Source organism: Oncorhynchus keta, chromosome 23, assembly GCF_023373465.1.
Source record: "Oncorhynchus keta strain PuntledgeMale-10-30-2019 chromosome 23, Oket_V2, whole genome shotgun sequence".
NCBI lineage: Eukaryota > Metazoa > Chordata > Actinopteri > Salmoniformes > Salmonidae > Oncorhynchus > Oncorhynchus keta.
Window position 1 is genome coordinate 8,359,742 of NC_068443.1, and position 26,393 is coordinate 8,386,134.

Consider the following 26,393-nt stretch of genomic DNA (forward strand, 5'->3'; position numbering starts at 1 on the left):
GTTTTTCTTTTGAAGCCAGGAGGCTAGTATCAGCTACATTTATGCCTTTACTAGACTATAGGGATATTTTATATATAAATGCTTCCGCTCAGTGTTTGAGATCAATTGACACTCATTACCATGGCACTTTGAGATTTATTTTAAACTGCAAAACCCTTATGCACCACTGCATTTTGTATACCAGGGTTTGCTGGCCTTCTCTAGTCACTCGTAGGCTCTGGCGCTGGTATACTTTTATTTACAAAGCCATTTTGGGTTTACTACCTTCTTTGGGGGGGCATTTTTATTGTTCAGAAATGTGGTGGGTGCTCTCTTCGTTCGCTGGACTTTAATCCTGCTAACTGTTCAAAATGTCCAAACTGAATTTGGTAAAAAGGGCTTTTATGTACTCTGTCTTGGAACGCCTTACAAAATACTTTTAAACTGGAAGACCCTGTCCCGATTGGTGTTTTGTAAATCATTGAAGGATTTTGAGGCTGATTCCCTGACCTGTCAATGGTTTTTAATTAGCTGTTTTATGATTTTGTTATACTCTTGTGAATTCAATGGTTTTTACTAGATTACTTGCAGTTTTTCATGTTGTGTGTCTAATTTTTGTAATGACTTGGTGCTGCCTATCTCGGCCAGGGCGCTCTTGAAAAAGAGATTTTATATCTCAATGAGCCCTTCCTGGTTAAATAAAATAAAGTTCCTAAATACATTTAAAATATATTGGAAACAGGTTATCAAGTTGTTTCACATGCCATGTATAACATTTTAGAATTGTAAACAATGTTTTGTGTGGTTATGGGTATAAAAACCTACTAGAGTAAAAGGAAGTCTAGACCTATGTGACAATACTTCCTCATTTAGGTTTAGTAATTTGTCAAAGTATGGTGACTGTGCGTTTCACCCTCCCTATTCTACTAACTCTCCTCCATCATTCAGGTAAAAACATTTTATAAGACATCTGTATAGTGATATTTAATATATTGATTAGACATGTGTCTATAATCTGTTAGTAGGTTAGTAAGTAACAGGCAGTATAATTTGTACTAATTACTCTGCTTATAACCAGTCCAAATCAAATTGTATCTTTCCGTGAAATGCTTACTTACAAGCCCTTAACCAACAATTCAGTTCAATAAATAGATTTAATAAAATATTTACTTAATAAACAAAGTAACACAAGAAATGTACATAACAATAACGAGACTATATACAGGGGGTACCGGTACAGTCAGTGTGCAGGGGTACAGGGTAGTCGAGGTAATTTGTAAAGTGACTATGCATAGATAATAAACAGCGAGTAGCAGCAGTGTAAAAACAAATGTAAATAGTCTGGGTGGCCATTTTATTGGTGTACTGGATGTCTAGCCAGTTTTTAAATGTTTTATTTTAACTTTATTTTATTAGGCAAGTCAGTTAAGATCAAATTCTTATTTTCAATGACAGCCTAGGAGCAGTGGGTTAACTGCCTGTTCAGGGGCAGAATGACAGATTGTGTACCTTGTACTAGTCCAATGCTCTAACCACTAGGCTACTCTGCCACCCCATGTGTACTGGATGTCCAGCCAGTGGGTACTGGATGTCCAGCCAGTGGGTACTGGATGTCTAGCCAGTGGGTACTGGATGTCTAGCCAGTGGGTACTGGATGTCTAGGCAGTGGGTACTGGATGTCTAGCCAGTGGGTACTGGATGTCTAGCCAGTGGGTACTGGATGTCCAGCCAGTGGGTACTGGATGTCCAGCCAGTGGATGTAGCCAGTGGGTACTGGATGTCCAGCCAGTGGGTACTGGATGTCCAGCCAGTGGGTACTGGATGTCTAGCCAGTGGGTACTGGATGTCCAGCCAGTGGGTACTGGATGTCTAGCCAGTGGGTACTGGATGTCTAGCCAGTGGGTACTGGATGTCTAGCCAGTGGGTACTGGATGTCTAGCCAGTGGGTACTGGATGTCTAGCCAGTGGGTACTGGATGTCTAGCCAGTGGGTACTGGATGTCCAGCCAGTGGGTACTGGATGTCCAGCCAGTGGGTACTGGATGTCTAGCCAGTGGGTACTGGATGTCTAGCCAGTGGGTACTGGATGTCTAGCCAGTGGGTACTGGATGTCTAGCCAGTGTGTGAACATAGATGAAGTACTAAAGTTTTAAGTCATGTGTTATGTTTTTTTTTTACAACATTCAAGTAATTGATAGACTTTTAAATTGAAAGTACAGCATGTAATTAACTGTAGGGCACATTTAAAAAAAAATTTTTTAAATATGTTTTGTAATACAACAATGTTTGGTTGTGATAGCATACTGTACTATTGTAAGAACAAGTTCAGTGTCATTACAGTAAAGTCAGTGACAGGAAACTACACCATTTGTAGCATGGAACTTCTCACTACCGGAAAAACAGCTCAGCTGTTTTTAGACATGTCTGTCAGCCAACCACAAATATGTGGGCTGAAAAAGACCCCCTCTCTTGAGCACCCAAGTTATCTATGCTTTTAGGCAGATTAGGTTGTACTTCCTGGAGTTATAATTCATCAAGTTGCTTTTACTGAACGGTTTCTGAAACTGAACTTTATTTTTATTAAACCTTTATTTAACTAGGCAAGTCAGTTAGAACACATTCTCATTTACAATGACAGCCTACCAAGGAACAGTGGGTGAACTGCCTTGTTAAGCGGCAGAACGACAGATTTTTACCTTGTCAGCTCAGGGATTCGATCCAGCAACCTTTTGGTTATTGGCCCAACCTGCCGCCCCAACTGAACAGTTGATAGTGTGTATCATATCCCAGTTCTTTATTGTAAAAGTACTTATGTATTACTTGTAACAAAAGTTTTGACTCTGATCTAAAGGCAGCTGATCTTTTTAATGGGTTAATATTTAAACCATTTAGCAAATAGGGTGTATAGATAAATTCTAGCCCAAACTACAAAGTCTGCAAATTGGGTCATTACGATGTGTCAGTCAGTTTGGCTATTTGCAAAAACTAAAAATGTGCACACATTCCTTTGGGAGGTTGCGTTACTAAATTCATATCCTACTGCTGTATTTGTCACATTGTACGATGGGCTTTTTCATATTTTTTTACATGAAGTATTCTGTGTGTTTATTTCAGAGCCCAGTGCTGAGACCTCTGTGTTTGTGCTGAAGGGACAGGATGTTCACCTGAATGTCCAGACAAATGTTGCACTGAAAGAAGATGATGTGATATTTTGGAAGTTTAACAGATCAGCCAATGTTGTAAAGTTCCCCCCAAACGTTACCTTTGAAAGGTACCGAGGTAGGGCTGAATTTAGTGAGGGAGACTTCTCTCTGCTACTGAAGAACCTACAGGAAGAAGACAGTGGACATTATGATGCAGTAGTGAGTGGTGAAAAAGACTGCACCGTAGCTGCATACTTGATAAAAGTCCAAGGTATGTCTGACAGTTTTTTTCTATTTTATTATATAGTGACAGTTACAGTATCAATCAATAGAGCTAAACATGGTGTGCAGGTTAAATGCATATTCATTGGGACTCTAGCTTATGTACTGAGGTTAAAGCACTAACAATAAATGGTTTCTATATGTTTTCAGTGAGTTGTGCCTCCAGTCCTGACAGTGAACTGACTCCACCATCAATGACACCTGTACATGCACACACAAACTAGACTACATGTCATATAAACTCCACTCCAGACCTGACTGCCCTTGACCAGCACAAAAACATCCTGTGGTGTACTGCATTAGCATCGAATAGCACCAGGAATATGCAACTTTTCAGGGAAGTTAAGGAACCAAGATCACCTCCTCCCAGCTGCCCACTGCACTGAGGCTAGGAAACAATGTCACCGCCGATAAATCCACTATAATTGAGAATTTCAATAAGCATTTTTCTACGGCTGGCCATGCTTTCCACCTGGCTACACCTACCCTGGTCAACAGCCCTGTACCCCCCCCCCCCACAGCAACTTTCCCAAGCCTCCCCATTTCTCCTTCACCCAAATCCAGATAGCCGATGTTCTGAAAAAGCTGCAAAATCTGGACCCCTACGAATCAGCCGGGCTAGACAATCTGGACCCTTTCTAAAATGATCCGCTGCATTGGTTGCAACCCCTATTACTAGCCTTTTCAACCTCTCTTTAATATCGTCTGAGATCCCCAAAGATTGGAAAGCTGCCATGGTCATCCCCCTCTTCAAAGGGGGAGACACTCCAGACCCACACTGCTACAGACCGATCTATCATACCCTGCCATTCTAAGGCCTTCGAAAGCCAAGTTAACAAACAGATCACCAACCATTTTGAATACCACCGTACTTTCTCCACCATGCAATCTGGTTTCCGAGCTGGTCTCGGGTGCAACTCAGCCACACTCAAGGTCCTAAACCTGATCATAACCGCCATCGATAAGAGACAATACTGTGCACCTGTATTCATCGACCTGGCCAAGGCTTTCGACTGTCAATCACCACATTCTTATCGGCAGACTCAACAGCCTTGGTCTCTCAAATGACTGCCTCGCCTGGTTCATCAACTACTTCTCAGAGTTCAGTGTGTCAAATCGGAGGGCCTGTTGTCCGGACCTCTGGCAGTCTCTATGGGGGTACCACAGGGTTCAATTCTCAGGCCGACTCTTTTCTATATTCATCAATGATGTCGCTCTTGCTGCTGATGATTCTCTGATCCACCTCTACGCAGACGACATCATTCTGTATACTTCTGGCCCTTCTTTGGACACTGTTAACTAACCGCTAGATGAGCTTCAATGCCATACAACTCTCCTTCCATAGCCTCCAACTGCTCTTAAATGCAAGTTAAACTAAATGCATACTCTTCAACCAATCACTGCCTGCACCTGCCCGCCCATCCAGCACCACTACTCTGGACGGTTCTGACTTAGAATATGTGGACAACTACAAATACCTAGGTGTTTGACTAGATTGTAAACTCTCCTTCCAGACTCACGTTAAGCATCTCCAATCCAAAATTAAATCTAGAATCGGCTTCAAAAACAACAAAGCATCCTTCACTCATGCTGCCAAACATACCCTCGTAAAACTGACCATCCTACCGATCCTTGACTTTGGCGACGTCATTTACAAAATAGCCTCCAACACTCTACTCAGCAAATTGGATGCAGTCTATCACAGTGCCATCCGTTTTGTCACCAACCCTATATACTACTCACCACCTCGACCTGTATGCTCTCGTTGGCTGGCCCTCGCTTCATATTCGTTGCCAAACCCACTGGCTCCAGATCATCTACAAGACCCTGCTAGGTAAAGCCCCGCCTTATTTCAGCTCACTGGTCACCATAGCAGCACCCACCCATACCACGCGCTCCAGCAGGTATATTTCACTGGTCACCCCCAAAGCCAATTCCTACTTTGGCCGCCTTTCCTTCCAATTCTCTGCTGCCAATGACTGGAACCAATTGCAAAAATCACTGAAGCTTGAGACTCATATCTCCCTCCCTAACTTTAAGCACCAGCTGTCAGAGCAGCTCACATATCACTGCACCTGTACATAGCCCATCTGTAAATAGCCCATCCAACTACCTCATCTCCATACTGTTATTTTTTTGTTCCTTTGCACCCCAGTATCTCTACTTGCACATTCATCTTTTGCACATCTATCACTCCAGTGTTTTAATTGCTCAATTGTAATTATTTCACCACCATGGCCTATTTATTGCCTTACCTCCTGTATCTTACCTCATTTCCACACACTGTACAGAGACTTTTCTATTGTGTTATTGACTGTATCAAATCACATTTATTTATAAAGCCCTTCTTACATCAGCTGATATCAAAGTGCTGTACAGAAACCCAGCCTAAAACCCCAAACAGCAAGCAATGCAGGTGTAGAAGCACGGTGGCAAGGAAAAACTCCCTAGAAAGGCCAAAACCTAGGAAGAAACCTAGAGTAACCAGGCTACAAACTGTATGTTTGTTTAATCCATGTCTAACTCTGTATTTGTGCCGCACTGCTTTGCTTTATCTTGGCCAGGTTGCAGTTGTAAATTAGAACTTGTTCTCAACTGGTCAACCTGGTTAAAAAAAAAAAGGTAAAATAAAAAATATATGCTTTGCTGATTTTTATATTTTGTGGGAGGAAGCAGAGGATCTATCGCGGGAGGAAGTGGACGACAACTCCGATGTCAAAGTCTGGATACCTGTCAGTGTCCTCATCATAGTTGGATTATTCGTCCTGATTAGCATTGTTCTTTGGCGGAAGATAAATGAAGGTAAGCTCAGGAGCAATCTTATTACAGTAACTTCATTAACTATTGTGAATACTGGTGAGAACAGGATGTGATTAAATGTCAATTTTGTATATATTATATACACACACATCGACATACATATACACACACAAATACATACATATACAGTACACTTACACTACCGTTCAAAAGTTTGTGGTCACATAAATGTCCTGGTTTTTGAAAGAAAAACATTTTTTTTTTGTCCATTAAAATAACATAAAATTGATCAGAAATACATTGTCAATGTTGTAAATGACTATAGTAGCTGGAAACGGCTAACTTTTAATGGAATATCTACAGAGGCGTACAGAGGCCCATTTTCAGCAACCATCGCTCCTGTGTTCCAATGGCACGTTGTGTTTGCTAATCCAAGTTGATCATTATAAAAAGGCGAATTGATCATTAGAAAACCCTTTTGCAATCATGTTAGCACAGCTAAAAACTGTTGTTAAGCAATAATACGGGCCTTCTTTAGACTAGTTGAGTATCTGGAACATCAGCATTTGTGGGTTTGATAACAGGCTGAAAATGGCCATAAACAAAGAATGTTCTTCTGAAACTCGTCAGTCTATTCTTGTTCTGAGAAATTAAGGCTAATCAATGCGAGACATTACAGAACAGCACAAACTGGTTCTAACCAGAATAGAAAGTGGAGTGGGAGGCCCGGGTGCACAACTGAGAAAGAGGACAAGTACATTAGTGTCTAGTTTGAGAAATAGACACCTCACAAGTCCTCAAATGGCTGCTTCATTAAATAGTACCCGCAAAACACCAGTCTCAACAGTGAAGAGGCGACTCCGGGATGCTGGCCTTCCAGGCAGAGTTGCAAAGGAAAAGCCATATCTCAGACTGGCCAATAACGATAAAATATTAAAATGGGCTAAAGAACAGACACTGGACAGAGGAACTCAAAAGAATCTGCCGTTTCCAGCTACAGTAGTCATTTACAACATTAACAATGTCTACACTGTATTTCTGATCAATTTCATGGTATTTTAATGGACAAAAAATGTGCTTTTCTTTCAAAAACAAGGACATTTCTAAGTGACCCCAAACTTTTGAACGGTAGTGTGTATATACAGTACCAGTCAAAGTTTGGACACCTACTCATTTAAGGGTTTTTCTTAATTTTTACTATTTTATACATTGTAGAATATTAGTGAATACATCCAAACGATGAAATATCATGTAGTAACCAAAAAAGGGTTAAACAAATATTTTATATTTGAGATTCTTCAATGTAGCCACCTTTTGCCTTAGTGACAGTTTCACACTTTCTGCATTCTCAATGTAGAAAATAGTCAAAATAAAGAAAAGCCCTTGAATGAGTAGGTGTGTCAACTTTTGACTGGTAATGTATATATACGACATTGCCAAAAGTATGTGTACAGCTGCTCGTCGAACATCTCATTCCAAAATCATGGGCATTAATATGGAGGTGGTCCCCTCCTTTGCTGCTATAACAGCCTCCACTCTTTTGGGAATGCTAGTACCATTAGATGTTGGAACATTGTGGCGGGAACTTGCTTCCATTCAGCCACAAGAGCATTAGCGAGGTCGGTCACTGGTGTTGGGTGATTAGGCCTGGCTCGCAGTCGTTATTCTATTTCATCCCAAAGCTGTTCAATTTGGTTGAGGTCAGGGCTCTATGCAGGTCTTTCAAGTTCTTCCTCACTGATCTCAACAAACCATTTCTGTATGGACCTCACTTTGTGCACAGAGGCATTGTCATGCTGAAAACAGGAAAGGGTATTCCCCAAACTGTTGCACAAAGTTGGAAGCACAGAATAATCTAGAATGTCATTGTATGCTGTAGCGTTAAGATTTCACTGGAACTAAGGGGTCTAGCCCAAACCATGAAAAAAAGCTCCAGACCATTATTCCTCCTACACCAAACTTTGGTGGCAAGCTTTACACCACTCCAATCTTAGGCTTGAGTGTGGCTGCTCGGCCATAGAAACCCATATCATGAAGCTCCCGATGAACAGTTTTTCGTGGCTGAGCCGTTGTTGCTCCTAGACGTTTCCACTTCACAATAACAGCACTTACAGTTGACCGTGGCAGCTCTAGCAGTGCAGAAATTTTATGAACTGACTTGTTGGAAAGGTGGCATCCTATGATGTTGCCACGTTGAAAGTCATTGACCTGTTCAGTAAGGCCATTCTACTGCCATTGTTTGTCTATAGAGGTTGCACAACTGTGCTCGATTTTATACACCTATCAGCAATGGGTGTGGCAGAAATAGCCGAATTCACTCATTTGAAGCGGTGTCCAGATCCCGTTACAATGTGGTGTATATTAAACAGTTCATATATATATGGAGCGTCTCTGAACATCTTACTTTTAAATGTTTATTCTATTTTTATGTTGTTGAATTATAGGTGACAAAGAGGAAATGATAAACACAGAGTATGCTACAGTCAGGGTAAGATACTGTACCTCAGCTACTGTCATTTAAAAAACTAAAACGATATTGGAAAATGTATACATTCTTAATTAAAGATAAAGTTACGTTCATTTAATGCTTACATTGTAGCGCATTGAACAGCCACTGAGAAATATTACATTTATTGATTTGAGGTAATTAATGACCTTGTTTTATAACCGGGTCACCGTTCATAAATTCACAGTGAAGTTGTTACTGTATGTTTTTATTCTCCAGACTCCAGGTAACAGTCATGTAGGTGGTGTGGAGCAGGAATCTCCAGGTGCAGCATCACCCTCCATCTACAGTATGGTGGGACTACCCCAACCCCAGCCTGTTAACCACCAGCCTTTGCCTGTGGACCTCCCCATGGCCACCATGACCTCCATGCCTGAGAGTTTATATGCTGTGGTGGGGGAAAAGACTAGCCAACAATAATCATGAATTTTAACATTATTCTAGGCTGGGATTAACTCTGATTTTATTAGATCGCCCTTTGTTGGCTAAGCATCTTTTAAAGCCAATGTTCCTGCATTCGCTGAGACGGCTTTCACAATAAATGCTGCATATGCTAGCTAACTCGGAAATGATCTGTAAATGGTGCCTAGATGCAGTGGTACCTGTCATTCAGGGCAGGTGTTTTGAGCCCAACATTTTTAGCAATGGGCTTGCCTGTTTTGCATGTTATTTTGCCATTAATACGTGTCACATATCAGTTTGCAAACAATGTAAAAAAAAAAAATATCATTGAGTTAATAAAGCCGCTTACAAATATGGTCTCTTTTTTGTTTCCTTGAGTAATGGAGCTCCAAAATGCAGGTGTTTCAGCCTAGCTCAGTGCTTTCTGTGGTGGTGGGGCAAGCCAGCAGAAAATACGCGGTAGAGTTTCACACATTGGCCGCTGAGAGTGCCTGGAACCTGGAGGTTCTGTTCAACACCTTCCTTCAGGGGGAAATAAAAGAGGAGTTTGCAGCGCAGGGGTTACCATTTGACCTCGATTCCCTCACGATTAGGATTGTTGGGCGTCTACGACAACGTCGGAGTGAGAGGAGGTCGGGTCTCAGGAACATTCATTCATCCACTGCTGCGTGCTCACCTTCGAAGGAATCCAGAGGTCCCTGAAGTGTGCACTTCAGAGAGGAGCCGAAGCCACCCGAGTTCCCTCGAATCATCGGTGACGAGTGAGTCGGTTACTCATGAGCCTATGCAACTGGGCAGAGCTCAACTATCGCCTAGGGAACGTTCTCGTAGACTGAGTTCCAACTGTTATCGGTACTGTGGGGCTGCGGGACATTATATTGCCACCTGCCCTGTTAAGAGACCTATTTCTTTAGTAGGTACAAGTACTCTGGTGAGAAACTGGGAATCCTCTAATTCCCATCATCCACACTCCTTTTTATGATACCGCTGTGGGGAGACCAGTCTAAGTCTCTTCGGGTGTTCATTGACTCCGGGTGGATCAGAGTTTTATGGCCGCTACCCTAGTTTCTGAATTATGTATCCTCATTCAACTCCTCTCTCTTCCCATGGACGCTAAGCCATTGGAAGTGTTACCCACAGCACTGTTCCTGTTAATCTGCGGGTTTCAAGAAATCACAGTGAGGCTATGTAGCTTTTCCTCTTTGAGTCCCCCATGTTCCTGTCCAAAAACACAACCCCGTTATTAACTGGACCACGAGTTCAATCCTGGGTCTGTTCTGTCATTCCCATTGTCTCAAAGTGGCGCAGCCTTCCCTGAGACCTCCTCAGGGCTTAAGTAAAGCCTCGCATTTCTCTGCCGTTCCCGCAGAGTACCATGACATCCTGGAGGTCTTCAGCAAGGCACGGGCTACTTCTCTTCCCCCGCATTGTCCCTACGATTGTGCCATTGACCTTCTCCCAGGCACCACACCGCCTCGTGGTTGGCTATATTCCCTATCCCGCCCGGAGACCAAGGCCATGGAGTATATTGAGGACTCTCTGGCTGTTGGGGGCATCTGTCCTTCTGCATCCCCTGCCTGCGCAGGGTTTTTCTTTGTGGAAAAGAAGAACAAGACGCTGCGTCCGTGCATTGATTAATGACTTAACGGTCAAGAATCGCAACCCCCTACCACTCCTCTCCTCGGCTTTCGAACCTCTCCAGGAGGCTACCATCTTCTCCAAGCTGGACCTTCGGAATGCATACCACCTGGTTCTGATATGCGAAGGAGATGAGTGGAAGACTGCCTTCAACACTGCCAGTGGACATTATGAGTACCTGGTCATGCTGTTTGGACTCACCAACTCACCACTGTCTTCCAGGACCTGGTAAACGATGTGCTCCGGGACATGTTCAATGGATTCGTGTTTGTAAACCTCGACGACATCTTGGTGTTTTCCCGTTCTGCCCAAGAACAAGTCTTCCATGTTCAACAAGTCCTTCAGCACCTCCTGGAGAACCAGTTATTTGTGAAAGCGGAGAAGTGCGAGTTCCACCGTTCTGCAATCACCTTTCTCGGATATGTCATCACTGAAGGAAATGTCCAGATGGACCCTGAAAAGTTGAAAGCAGAAGTGAATTGGTCCCAACCGACGTCCAGGGTGCAGCTACAACGTTTCCTGGGGTTTGCCAACGTTTCCTGGCGTTTCCTGGGGTTTGCCAACGTTTCCTGGGGTTTGCCAACGTTTCCTGGGGTTTGCCAACGTTTCCTGGGGTTTGCCAACGTTTCCTGGGGTTTGCCAACGTTTCCTGGCGTTTCCTGGGGTTTGCCAACGTTTCCTGGGGTTTGCCAACGTTTCCTGGGGTTTGCCAACGTTTCCTGGGGTTTGCCAACGTTTCCTGGGGTTTGCCAACGTTTCCTGGGGTTTGCCAACTTCTCCCGCCGTTTCATTGGAGGCTACAGCACCAGTTGTGTAGGGAAAATGCAGCGTTTCCGAGCTATTGTGAATATTATGCTATTTTATTGTTTCCATTGTGGGTTTGCTATTTGCCACTAGCATTGTTTTATTATAGAAAAGCTACTACAACCGAGCGTAGCATTAGCACAGTAGTTTGAGGTGTGCATTGAAATACCAGTATTTAATTTATCATAATTGAATATCATTGTAACATGTATTGTACTACAGGAAGGGCGCTGGTTACTGTTTATTTATACTGAACAAAAATATAAACGCAGCCTGAAAAGATTTTACTGTGTTATAGTTCATATAAGGAAATCAGTCAATTGAAATTAATGAATTAGGCATTAATCTATGGATTTCACATGACTGGACAGGGTGCAGCCATGGGTGGGCCTGGGAGGGCATATGACCACCCAATGGAGAGCCAAGCCCAGCCAATCAGAATGATCTTTTTCCCTACAAAAGGGCTTTATTACAGACAGAAATACTCCTGTTTCAACAGCTGTCAGGGTTGCTGGTCTCAGACAATCCCGCAGGTGAAGAAGCCGGATGTGGAGGTCCTGGTCTGGCGTGGTTAAATGGGGTCTGTGGTTGTGAGGCCGGTTTTCTAAAATTCTCTAAAATGACGTTGGAGGCGATTTATGGTAGAGAAATTAATATTCAATTCTCTGGCAACAGCTCTGGTGGACATTCCTGCAGTCAGCATGCCAATTGCACACTCCCTCAAAACTTGAGACATTTGTGGCATTGTGTTATCTGACAAAACTGCACATTTTAGAGTGGTCTTTTATTGTCCCCAGAACAAGGTGCACATGTGTAATGATCATGCTGCTAAATCAGCTTCTTGATATGACACCCCTGTGGATTGGTTATCTTGGCAAATGAGAAATGCCCTCTAACAGGGATGTAAACAAACTTGTGCACAACATTTGAGAGAAATATGCTTTTTGTGCTTATTGAAACTTTTGGGGATCTTTTATTTCAGCTCATGGAACATGGGACCAACACTGTACACGTTGCCTTTATAATTTTGTTCAGTAGAGCTTTTTGATGATTGATGAATTATTATCTTAGCTAGCGAATAGCTAATGTTTACTCACCTTTCACATTGATCAGTTGTAAGTCATCTCTTATCTGTGTGTTTCCAACCATCCACACGCTTCCCGCTTCCCAGGGCATCTTTTGGCCAACGTTCTCAATTTCAATTATAGGCACGAGCGCCCTTTAGTCACGAGCGCACTGCTAGTTCCAAAACAAACCCTTATTTTGAAAAGGGTTCTTCAAAGCACCCCTTAAGTCTACAAAGGTCAAAATAATTAGAACTGATGGCAGTGTTTAGGTTCTTAAATTAACCTTAAGGATTTTTTTTTAACCTTCAATTATCCTGAAAGGTCCTCCAAGAACCATTTTATTTTTAGTGTGGTCTTTCAGTGGACACCCCCTTGAGTGTCTTTCCGAACCCCTCCTATAACCCCAGCTGATTCGTTTTGGTTGTTGTCAGTGACTCTTTGTTAGTTCCCCCTTCTGTTTGAATGAATTTTTTTTTGGTTTTGTTGCACCCCTGAACATGTTATGCAGGTCATCAATCCAAACCCCCAAATTAGATACTTTTTCAACACTGATGGTGGTCAAAGGGGGCTTCATTGTCCATAAAAAGGTAGAAAAGAGGATACTGTGTAAAAAGTATCTTTGCTTGTATCTGTGTTTCCTGTTGAGTTAATCTACAATTAAAATATATTTCTGGCTCAAACCACACTGACAGAAGTAACACCAGCAGGCTATGTGTGGTTCATGGAACTCATGTGTCTTTCACTTTACTTAAAGCCTGCCAATATAAATGCTTTATAGCTTGTTAAAAGCATGTATGAATTTTTATAATGTCTTGTGATAAGTTATTTATTCTATGTATCAAAATGTCACCTGACACAAAATGGATTAGTCAGGATCATTAGTCAGGATCAGGATCATCATTAGTCAGGATCATTAGTCAGGATCAGGATCATCATTAGTCAGGTAATAAGATATTTTAAGAGAGGCATACATGCTCATGACATGACACATCTTACAAAGCATTACAATAGCCTCATAATGTATCAAACCTGGAGGCTTTACAGGAAAAATCCACTCCAAAAAGGTTTTCATTAGTCCACTGTTAATACAGCGCCGAAAATGTTATGCATGTCAGCAGTCAAGGTTTCAAGATATTGGACATTCAAGAAGCAAAGTGTCGCCGACCACATCCTCATGAGGGTGCAAAAGGCATCATATGAGTTACCGACTTTAAACTACAATTGAGGCTGTCTCTATGTGCTTTTCCACAGCAGAAAAGTCCAAGTGCTTAGCCACACAGTCGTAGGTGAACAGGGAGTACAGGAGGGGAATAAGCAGACACCCCTGAGGGGCCCCAGTGTTGAGGATTAGGGTGGCAGATGTGTTGTTGTCTACCCTCACCACCTGGTGGCAGCCCATCAGGAAGTCCAGGATCCAGTTGCAGAGGGAGGTGTTTAGTCCCAGGGTCCTTAGCTTAGTGATGAACTTTGTTGGTACTATGGTGTTGAACACTGAGCTGTAGTCAATGAACAGCACTAACATTGGTGTTAATTTTGTCCAGGTGGGAATGGGCAGTGTGGAGTGTGATTGAGATTGAGATTGAGATTGAGATTGAGATTGAGATTGAGATTGCATCCTCTGTGGATCTGTTGGGGTGGTACGCGAATTGAGGTGGGTCTCGGCATGATGGTGTTGATGTGAAGCATGACCAGCTTTTCAAAGCACTTTGTGGCTACCGACATGAGTTCTACGGGTCGATAATCAGTTAGGCAGGTTCCCTTCTTGAAGTTATTATTTTTTTATAGAAACAGTTTACCTTTGTCCTGGATGCAAAGCGTTATGTTTGGGGAAAATGCAACACATTGTTTTCAAGCATGGTGGTGACTGCATCATGTTGTGGATATGTTTGTCATCTGCAAGGACTAAGGAGTTTGTTTAAACATAAATGGAATAGAGCTACGCGCAGCCAAAATCCTAGAGGAAAACCTGGTTCAGTCTACTTTCCATCAGACATTGGGAGACAAATTCACCTTTCAGCAGGACAATAACCCAAAACAAGGCCAAATATACACTGGAGTTGCTTACCAAGACGACATAGAATTTTCCTGAGTGGTTTAATTACAGTTAAGTTATATCAGCTTGAAAATCTAAGGACTAATAAAACATTATGGCCTTTCTCTTGCATTTCAAAGATGATGGTAAAAAAATACAAAAACGGTTTTCTCTTTCTATTATCTTTTACCAGATCTATTGTGTTATATTCCACTACATTACTTTCACATTTCCATAAACTGTAAAGTGTTTCCTTTCAAATGGTACCAATAATATGCATATCTTTGCTTCAGGGCCTGAACTACAGGCAGGGAACATTATTGTAGGAACTATACACATTACAGGAACTGTAAACTCAGGGTAGTCCCCAGGCTAATTGTTGAAGTGTCTAGCAGGGTAATGGTCAATTCCATTTCCATTCCAGTTCATTTCAATGCTTTTCAATTTGGAAAATTAGGAATTGGAATTTGGTTTACTTTCTGTATTGACTGGAATTGAAATGGAAGTGTCCCAACCCTTTTGTCTGACGTGCTGGACTAGAGGAACTGTAACATAATGTCTAACTGTTGTAGCCCAGTGACTCCCCCTGCTGGCGTGTCTGTGTACATGTTGAAGATCCTCCTGGTGTCTGTGAGGCTGGTCATCATGATCTCTGCTGTCATCACCCTCTACATCAGGGATACATTCTACAAACAATACTGATTTAAGCCCACGAGTGACAGAATTATGTTTATTGTATTTTTACAATTGACAGGGCTTCCCACAGTGACGATATTATTTACAATTATTTTTTTATTTGTTATCTTTATTTAACTAGGCAAGTCAGTTAAGAACACATTCTTATTTTCAATGACGGCCTAGGAACTGTGGTTTAATTGCCTGTTCAGGGGCAGAACGACAGATTCGTACCTTGTCAGCTCAGGGATTTGAATTTTCAACCGTTCGACTGCTAATCCAACGCTCTAACCACTAGGCTACCCTGCCGCCCCATACAGCAGCAGATGATGTTCCTTTTTATGTAACAATGTACAGTACACAGAAACAGAAGGATGTTGCCTGCACATGTAAACCAGATTGGGTCATTTAAAAAGTTTTAAAAAATATTTACTTTTTCTTTTCATTTGTTGATATATACATACCTTAGATATTTTTATTTTATTTGTTATATTTTTTAGGAAGTAGTTCTGAAAGTAACGCTCACAAGCCAAAAGTGGGACCTGAAAATTGCGTGCCACGCCACAAATGTGCAGATATGTGTAACACGTCATTGCTCTCTCTCGCTCTGCTGTGTGTGGGTGTGTGTGTCTTGTTAGCTGTCACTCAAATGGCAAGGGGCTGAAGCTCATCGGCTGAAACGCGAATTTCTACCGGGCTGGCGCACGTTGAGGTAAATGTAGGGAAAATGGTGCCGCACAGCTTCCAGAAAACAGCTGCTTATTAAGGTAAAACGTTAATTCTGCGTATAGATTATGCATGTATGAACTACACATTGAAACATACAGCCCAAAGGAAAAAAACACTTACCAGTCGCCAAAGTACCGTAGCATGTCTTTAGCCTAATGTAAGATAGCATAGCATTTCAATGCATATTATTAGGGCCTGCCATAATATAGCATTACATGACATAGTATAATGCACAGCATAACATGATATAAGAATATCTGACTGTACAGTATCACATGTTTTTGGTTCATTTGTTTCTGTTTAGTACCCACTATGATACATGATTTGTTTCTGTTTAATACCCATTAAGATGAATGATGTGTTTCTGTTTAATACCCATTAAGATGAACGATGTGTTTCTGTTTAATACCCATTAAGATGAACGATGTGTTTCTGTTTAATACCCATTAAGATGAATGATGTGTTTCTGTTTAATACCCATTAAGATGAATGATGTGTTTCTGTTTAATACCCATTAAGATGAACGATGTGTTTCTGTTTAATACCCATTAAGATGAATGATGTGTTTCTGTTTAATACCCATTAAGATGAATGATGTGTTTCTGTTTAATACCCATTAAGATGAATGATGTGTTTCTGTTTAATACCCATTAAGATGAATGATGTGTTTCTGTTTAATACCCATTAAGATGAATGATGTGTTTCTGTTTAATACCCATTAAGATGAATGATGTGTTTCTGTTTAATACCCATTAAGATGAATGATGTGTTTCTGTTTAATACCCATTAAGATGAATGATGTGTTTCTGTTTAATACCCATTAAGATGAATGATGTGTTTCTGTTTAATTCCCATTAAGATGAATGATGTGTTTCTGTTTAATATCCATTAAGATGAATGATTAAGATGTTTCTGTTTAATACCCATTAAGATGAACGATGTGTTTCTGTTTAATTCCCATTAAGATGAATGATGTGTTTCTGTTTAATACCCATTAAGATGAATGATGTGTTTCTGTTTAATACCCATTAAGATGAATGATGTGTTTCTGTTTAATACCCATTAAGATGAATGATGTGTTTCTGTTTAATACCCATTAAGATGAACGATGTGTTTCTGTTTAATACCCATTAAGATGAATGATGTGTTTCTGTTTAATACCCATTAAGATGAACGATGTGTTTCTGTTTAATACCCACTATGATAAATTATTTGAAATGTTCACTTATTTTTCTGTACTTGTACAGCATACTACTGTCATGATGGTTCAAAAATGTTAAAAGGAAAAAAATAATATATTTAACATTTTCAAAGACAGCTGTGCTTACAGATGTAGGATCTTAATTTGACCAGTTTCTCACAGCAGGAAAATATCCTGAAGCATCAGGATTATGGGGATATAATGAATGAAAATGTTTGTGGAGGTTTTAGATTTTTTGTATTGGCAAATCAAGTTTGAAATTTGAAAGTGTAAATTCCAAACTTTAGAAGCATTTTTAAACCTTGAATACACTACAAGTTTGCATTTCCTGCAACAACAGTGTGGTCAAATTAAGATCCTTCATCTGTAGTTGATCGTTGTTTGGAAGAATATCCGAATTGTAGCACGATAGAAATGTAAAGGTAATTTCCGATTGAGCCGACATATGCAGAGTTTACCGATGCAGTCCCCACACAAGCAGGTACATTGCCTTTAAATTTCAATCACACTACAGCACGGATATTCCGCGGTCTTAGGCCAAAATTCAATTTGATCATGGTTTGTCAGCTATGTACATTTAAACATACTTTCCCGACTGAACTGAATTGAATGTTTTCTCAGTGAACGCGGGAACATTGCCTTCAAAGGTGTATAGCTGACAAAAAGCTATGTGATAGAATCCTGGTCTAAGATGATGTTAAAATTCCTGATTACTGTTTGCTTCTATTTTTCCCCACCATACAGTAGCATTTAAACTCTCAGGCATGGTCATGGAGGTCATGGGGAAGTCCTCAGGTGGAGACTGGTCTCCCATCATGGTGGAATGGTTCATAGGCTGGAGTTGGGGTCGTCCCACCATACTGTAGATGGAGGGTGATGCTGGACCTGGAGATTCCTGCTCCACACCACCTACATGACTGTTACCTGGAGTCTGGAGAATAAAAACATACAGTAACATTTTCACTGTGAATTTATGAATGGTGACCCGGTTATAAAACAAGGTCATTAATTACCTCAAATCAATAAATTAAATATTTCTCAGTGGTTCAATGCTCTATAATATAAGAAATTAACATGATTTCTCAGCATTTTAGAATGTATACATTTTCCACTAACTGCATTTAAAAAAATGGCATCAACAATGACACAGTATCAGTGATGTTAAATATATATGGTATCTTACCCTGAATATAGCATACTCTGTGATTATAATTTCCCCTCTGTCACCTTTAAATCAACTACATAAAAATACAATAAAATGAGCTATGAATTTAAATAATGTGAAATGACTACATCCTGTTTTCAACAGTTTTCACAAAAGTTTGATTAATATAATGTGTTAACTTTCAGTCGCTCACGAGGTATAACACACTAGGGAGTCAACGACCAATCCTATTCACCTGATGCAAACTGAAACGATGCCCAATGGGCCAATGGATGCCAAGCCCACCCTCAGAAGCCCCTCTTTCCTGGCTATAATTCTGTGGCTCGCAACTAGAGTGCATTCAGAAAGCGTTCAGACACCTTTACCTTTTCCACATTTTGTTACGGTACAGCCTTGTTCTAGACTTGTTTTTTTTAAATGTACTCATCATTCTACACACAACACCCCATAAAGTGAAAACAGATTTTTAGAAATGTTTGCAAATATTATTTAAAATAAAAAACAGAAATACCTTATTTACATACAGTACCAGTCAAAAGTTTGGACACACTTACTCATTCCAGGGCTTTTCTTAATTTTTACTTTTTTTTACATTGTAGAATAAATGTGAAGACATCAACACTTTGAAATAACACACATGGAATCGTGTAATAACCAAAAACGTGTTAAACAAATCAAAATCGATTTTATATTTGACAGGATAAGTTCATTAGTTACCAGCCTCAGAAATTGCAGCCCAAACAAATGCTTCACAAAGTTCAAGTAACAGACACATTTCAAATTCAACTGTTCAAAGTAGAATGCTGAATCAGGCTTTCATGGTCTAATTGCTGCAAAGAAACTACTACTAAAGGACACCAATAATAAGAAGAGGCTTGGTTCAGCCAAGAAACACGAGCAATGGACATTATATCGGTGGACATTTTTCCATTGGTCTGACGAGTCCAAATGTGAGATTTTTGGTTCCAACCACTGTGTCTTAGTGAGATGCAGAATAGGTGAATGGATGATCTGCGCATGTGTGGTTCCCATCGTGAAGCATGGAGGAGGAGGTGTGATGGTGTGGAGGTGCTTTGCTGGTGACACTGTCTGTGATTTATTTCGAATTCAAGGCACACTTAACCAGCATGGCTACCACAGCACTCTGCAGCGATACGCAATCCAATCTGATTGCACTTAGTAGGACAATCATTTGTTTTTCAACAGGACACCAACAAACCTCCAGGCTGTGTAAGGGCTATTTGATCAAGAAGGAGAGTGATGGAGTGGGGCATCAGATGACCTGGCCTCGACAATTACCTTACTTCAACCCAATTGAGATGGTTTGGGATGAGTTAAGACTGCAGAATGAAGGAATGGATGACTCAACACTATACGCGTCAGCTACTACAGCAATTGAAATGACTGCAACACTTAACAAAGAGCTGCAGTTAGTTTCAGAATGGGTGGCAAGGAATAAGTTAGTCCTAAATATTTCCAAAACTAAAGGCATTGTATTTGGGACAAATCATTCACTAAACCCTAAACCTCCTTCAACTATGATGCTGTGATCAGAGAGAGGTTGTAAATTCCTGAGAAGACCCTGCCTACATGGCCACATAGTATAAGAGGCAGAGTAAATGTTCATGGAGCACAAAGGAATTTCTTCCACCTCACAGAACTTGAGGTACGAACAAATTTCATGTTCCGGAGAAGGTATAAAAGATCGGTGAAGAATCCAGCTACGAACTGGTCTGTTTGTTACAACTTGGGGAAGCTCATGGGAGACGGTGTGGCCACATTACCATAAGGCTGTTTATATAATAGCCTCAGATATGAGGTTTACATCTAATTGTTGTATAAGATGAATGAGTGAGTATAATACTGTTTACACAATTGTACAATGTGATTTTGGAATGTTTAAAGAAGGAAAACTGAAAAAGGGGATTGGAGTTAACTAAATCAGAGGACCGCCCCTGAGCCCAGTTAGGGTCAGACATCCTGGGACAGCCCCTTTCTGCCATTCCGAATAAAACCCAACTTTGAGAAATTATCACCAGACCATGTTTTTCTCCATTAGGAGAGTACAAAGGTTGTGGACCATTGCTGAATCTTTTAACCATACCACGTGGTTAAACTCTTACACTATCGATACCGACAGAATAAGAACAAGTCTTTGATATTAATTACTAGTCTGCAGCTAGGAATTCGGTATCATTGAACGCGAAGAACGACAACCGCCGAAACATTCATTCTGTAACATATTAATGAATGTCACTCTGAACTATCCCCTATAACCAAGACAGAGAGAGGGAGAGAGATGGACAATTCTACAAAAGAAACAAACTTTTCACCAGCGATCAAGACGACACACTGAGCGTAAATATATATATTGATTGCAATTGTTCCCGAATGAGTGAGCGTTCATATGCAAAGGATTAGCATTTCAATTATTATAATTATCACTCTGTAATGACTTCTTAGTCGACCCCCACTTCCCCTTTTGTCTAACAAGCCGCCATGCCGGTTAAGCCCACTAGGGCACATTCTCCTATCATTTCTTGTAACCATATTTACTGTTTGTTTATGCATTTCTGTGAATTGACAATTGATTTATTGATCGATTCATAGTGAAGACTGGGTTTGTGCATATAACCAACAATTTACGACGTTTGAAATGAGACTAACGTGAGGTAAAGTAAATCATTCATTAATTCAAAGACTAATTGATCAGATAAAATATCTGAAAAGTTATTTTAGGAAATGCCCCCACTTCCTAGTTAATTACATGATTAATCAGTTGATCGCGTAATACTAATTACAGAGAATCTTTGATAAAAACTACAAGTCTTCAATTTTCAATGATAGTAGAGACACGACAAGGTGGAGTAATGCTGGACTGTAAACTGTCATGGTCAAAACATATTGAAACAAAAGCGCTACTCTGTCTTCTTAACAACACTATCAACAAGGCAGGTCCTACAGGCCCTGGTTTTGGTGCACCTGGACTACTGTTCAGTAGTGTAGTCAGGATTTGTGAAAATTGCAGTTGGCTCAGAACAGGGCAGCACAGCTGGCCCTTAAAAGTACACGGAGAGCTAACGCTACTGACATGCATGTCAATCTCTCATGGCTCAAAGTGGAGAGAGATTGAGATTGAGAGATTGACATGCTAAAGATACTGAGCTGTCTGTTTAAAATACTAGCACACAGCTCAGACACCCAAGCATACCGCACAAGACATGCCACCAGAGGTCTCTTCACAGTCCCCAAGTCCAGAACAGATTGTGGGAGGCGCACAGTACTACATAGAGCCATGACTACATGTGAAAAAGAAAGTGTGAAATATTCAGCAGACTGATGTCATTACACATCTGGCTAAAAGTCACTTTTATCGATAACTTTGACACCTTCTGGAAACAGAAGATACTCTACAGGAATGACAGAGTCCATCCAAATCATCTTGGCTCCTGGACTCTGTCCACGCATATCTCGTCTGCGTTGAAACAATGACTGGTAAATGATCCAAGACCAGCTCAATTAATCCCTACAATTGTGACAATGAGTCGTCATAATGCTGCATCAAATGTACATGATCTTAGAGGCATTGGCAAACACAATGTAAGTCATTTAATTTATGTCCCCCTAATTGCACCGAATACATCTGTTTATCCTCCAGCTATTGTAAGCAGTAATCATGAGCCTATAAACCAGAGTTACACTGTTAGCACTGAGTCAGTGTGCAATAGTAGGAAGACCACATTATGCAGCTCACCCTGCACTATCAACTCTAATGTAAATAACATGAGGAAGTCTACCTCTGGTAAGCTTCCCAGTAAAGCATTAAAAACAATCAAGCAACCCAGAAAAGTGCTAAAAATAGCCCATATTAAGAAACAAGGTCCATGAAGTCAGTAACTTGCTTGTAGCAGATGACATTCATATTCATGAATGCCAACGGGGACGGTGTTGCAGTCTATATTCAGGACCACATTCCTGTAAAGCCTAGAGACGATCTAATGTTAAATACTGTTAAAGTAATATGGCTACAGGTTCATCTGTCCTCAGCTAAAGCCCATTCTGGTGGGAAGCTGCTATAGATCACCAAGTGCTAACAGTCAGTATCTGGATAATATGTGTGAAATGATTGATAATGTATATGATATCAACAAAGAAATATATTTTCTGGGTGATTTAAATATTGACAGGGTATCATCAAGCTGCCCACTCAGGAAAAAACTGAACTGTAACCAGTGCCTGCAACCTGGATCAGGTTGTCAGTCAACCTACCAGGGTAGTTACAAACAGCACAGGAATTAAGTCATCAACATGTATTGATCACATCTTTACTAATGCTGCAGAATTGTGCTTTATAGCAGTATCCAAATCCATAGGATGTAGTGATCACAATATAATAGCCGTATCTAGGAAAATCAAAGTTCCAAAGGCTGGGCCCTAATATAGTGTATAAGAGGTCATACAATAAGTTTTGTAGTGATTCATATGTTGATGATCTGTGGTGATCTGTCTGTGGTGTTGTCACGCCCTGACCTTGGAGATCCGTTTAATGTCTCTATTTTGGTTTGGTCTGGGCATGAGTTGGGGTGGGCATTCTATGTTTTGTGTTCTATGTTTTCTATTTCTTTGTGTTTGGCCGGGTATGGTTCTCAATCAGGGACAGCTGTCTATCGTTGTCTCTGATTGGGAACCATACTTAGGTACCCTTTTTCCCCATCTGTGTTTGTGGGAAGTTGATGTTGTTTAGAGCACTTTGCTTTTGAGCTTCACGGTTGGTGTTTGTAGTGTTTATTGTTTTGTTTAGCGTCATTTTGCTTAAAATAAAGAAAATGTACGCTCACCATGCTGCACCTTGGTCCTCTCCCTTCAACAGCCGTGACAGAACTTCCCACCACCAACGGACCAAGCAGTGTTATAAGGAGGAGCAGCGTGAAAGGGAGTCCTGGACATGGGAGCAGCGCTATCTGGAGTATGAGACAACCTGGGAGGAGATAGAGAGGTGGTCGGTCGACCCAGGGAGAGTGCCGGAGCCCGCCTGGGATTCTCTAGAACAGTACGAGGAGGGGATACCGGAGAATGGAGTTGGCGACACGAACACGGCTGGCAAAGAAGCCCGAGAGGCAGCCCCAAAAAATGTTTTGGGGGGGCACACGGGGAGTGTGGCAGAGTCAGGTAGTAGACCTGAGCCAACTCCCTGTGGTTACCATGGCGAGCATGTGACTGGTCATGCCCCGTGCTATGGGGTGATGTGCACTGTGTTGAGGCTGCGCATTCACGGGCCGGTGTGCTGGGTGCCAGCGCCCTGCATTTGCCGGGTGAAAGCGGGCATCCAGCCAGAACGGGTGATGCCAGCTCTGCGCTCGAGACCGCCAGTGCGCCTCCACGGCCCAGTGTATCCGGTGCCTCGGCCAAGGAAGAGGCCTCCTGTATGTCTCCCCAGCCTGGTGAGTCCTGTACCGGCTCCCAGAGCCAGGTCTCCTGTGTGTCGCCAGAGTCGCTTCCAGAGTCGCCCCAGTCCGGGGCCCGCTACGAAGGTCCCCAGTCCGGGGTCGGAGGCGAGGGTCCCCGCTCTAGAGGCGCCACCTAAGTGGGGTAAGCCAGAGGTGGAGGGGGATCAACGTCCCGCACCAGAGCCGCCACCGCGGATAGATGCCCACCCAGACCCACCTTTGTGGCAGCCCAAATGATTGGTAAACTTACTGCAAATTAAGAAATCATGTAACTAAATAAAATAACAAATAAACCACACTATGAAACAAAGAGAAATTATATAAAGAATGACAGTAAAAAGCTTTGGGGCACCTTAAATGACATTTTGGGGAAAAAAGCCAACTCGGCTCCATCATTCATTGAATCAGATGGCTCATTCATCACAAAGTCCACTGATATTGCCAACTACTTTAATGACTTTATCATTGGCAAGATAAGCAAACTTAGGGATGACATGCCAGCAACAAACGCTGACACTCCACATCCAATGATATCGGCCCAAATTATGAAAGACAAGAATTGTACTTTTGAACTCCGTAAAGTCAGTGTGGACGAGGTGAAAAAATGATTGCTGTCTATCATCAACAATGACAAACCACCAGGGTCTGACAATCTGGATGGAAAATTACTGAGGATAATAGCAGATGATATTGCCACTCCTATTTGACACATCTTCAATTTAAGCCTACTAGAGAGTGTGTGCCCTCAGGCCAGGAGGGAAGCTAAAGTCATTCCGCTACCCAAGAATAGTAAAGCCCCCTTTACTGGCTAAAATAGCCAACCAATTATCCTGTTACCAACCCTTAGTTAACTTATAGAAAACATTTGGTTTGACTGGATACAATGGTATTTTACAGTAAACAAACTGACAACAGAATTTCAGCATGCTAATAGGGAAGAACACTCAACAAGCACAGCACTTACACAAATGACTGATGATTGGCTGAGAGAAATTGATGATAAAATGATTGTGGGGGCTGTCTTGTTAGACCTCAGTGCAGCTTTTGACATTATTGATCATAGTCTGCTGCTGGAAAAACGGCCTGTTTTGGCTTTAAACACCCTGCTATAATGTGGATAAAGAGTTACTTGTCTAACAGAACACAGAGGGTGTTCTTTAATGGAAGCCTCTCAAATATAATCCAGTTAGAATCAGGAATTACCCACAGTAACTGTTTAGGCCCCTTGCTTTTTCCATTTTTACTAATGACATGCCACCGACTTTGAGTAAAGCCAGAGTCTATGTATGCGGATGACTCAACACTTTACATGTCAGCTATTACAGCGACTGAAATGACTGAAAACTCTCAAAAAAGAGCTGCAGTTAGTTTCAGAGAGGGTGGCAAGGAATAAGTTAGTCCTAAATATTTATAAAACTTAAAGCATTGTATTTGGAACAAAACACTCAGTAAACCCGAAAAACCTCAACTAAATATTGGATAAATAATGTGGAAATTGAGCAAGTTGAGATGACTAAACTGATTGGAGTAACCCTAGATTGTAAACTGTCATGGTCAAAACATATTGATCAAATCAATCCAACTTTATTTGCCACATGCACCGAATACAAGTGTAGACTTTACAGTGAAATGCTTACTTACAAGCCCTTAACAAACTGCCAGTTAACTGACCTCCTCCCTGTAGGCCGTCTCATCGTTGTCTGTGATCAGGCCTACCACTGTTGTGTCGTCAGCAAACTAAATGATGGTGTTGGAGTCATGTTTGGCCACACAGTCGTAGGTGAACAGGGAATACAGGAGGGGACTAGGTACACACCCCTGAGGGGCCACAGTGTTAAGGATCAGCGTGGCAGACGTATTGTTGCCTAGTCTTACCACCTGGGGGCGGCCCGTCAGGCAGTCCAGGATCCAGTTGCAGAGGGAAGTGTTTAGTGCGAGAGTCCTTAGCTTAGTGATGAGCTTCTTGGGCACTATGGTGTTGAACGCTGAGCTGTAGTCGATGAACAGCATTCTCACATAGGTGTTCCTTTTGTCCAGGTGAGAAAGGGCGGTGTGGAGTGCGATTGGTCCGCACATGCTTTGAGTATACGTCCTAGTAATCCATCTGGCCCAGCGGCTTTGTGAATGTTGACCTATTTACATTTACATTTAAGTCATTTAGCAGACGCTCTTATCCAGAGCGACTTACAAATTGGTGCATACACCTTATGACATCCAGTGGAACAGCCACTTGCATCTAAATCTTTTTAGGGGGGGGAGAAGGGGGGGTGAGAAGGATTACTTACCCTTACTTACCCTATCCTAGGTATTCCTTGAAGAGGTGGGGTTTCAGGTGTCTCCGGAAGGTGGTGATTGACTCCGCTGTCCTGGCGTCGTGAGGGAGTTTGTTCCACCATTGGGGGGCCAGAGCAGCGAACAGTTTTGACTGGGCTGGCGGGAACTGTACTTCCTCAGTGGTAGGGAGGCGAGCAGGCCAGAGGTGGATGAACGCAGTGCCCTTGTTTGGGTGTAGGGCCTGATCAGAGCCTGGAGGTACTGAGGTGCCGTTCCCCTCACAGCTCCGT

The 26,393-nt window shown here is 41.7% G+C and overlaps 2 protein-coding genes across 2 annotated transcripts in view; one reads left to right on the forward strand and one right to left on the reverse strand.

Annotated features, from left to right (window-relative positions):
* The first annotated feature begins 848 nt into the window (after positions 1-848).
* On the forward strand, positions 849-9,428 carry LOC118401773 (uncharacterized). Its single transcript, XM_035799365.1, has 5 exons — positions 849-927; positions 3,093-3,392; positions 6,077-6,205; positions 8,608-8,651; positions 8,889-9,428. The coding sequence occupies exons 1-5, from the start codon at positions 873-875 to the stop codon at positions 9,087-9,089; spliced, it is 729 nt and encodes a 242-aa protein (XP_035655258.1). The 5' UTR covers positions 849-872; the 3' UTR covers positions 9,090-9,428.
* Positions 9,429-17,208: 7,780 nt separating this feature from the next.
* LOC118401784 (SLAM family member 9-like) overlaps positions 17,209-26,393 on the reverse strand; it is a 16,658-nt gene continuing 7,473 nt past the window's right edge. Inside the window, exon 5 of the mRNA XM_052476223.1 lies at positions 17,209-18,148. The gene's annotated coding sequence lies outside the window, so the exon portion shown is untranslated. The remainder of the gene's footprint in view (positions 18,149-26,393) is intronic.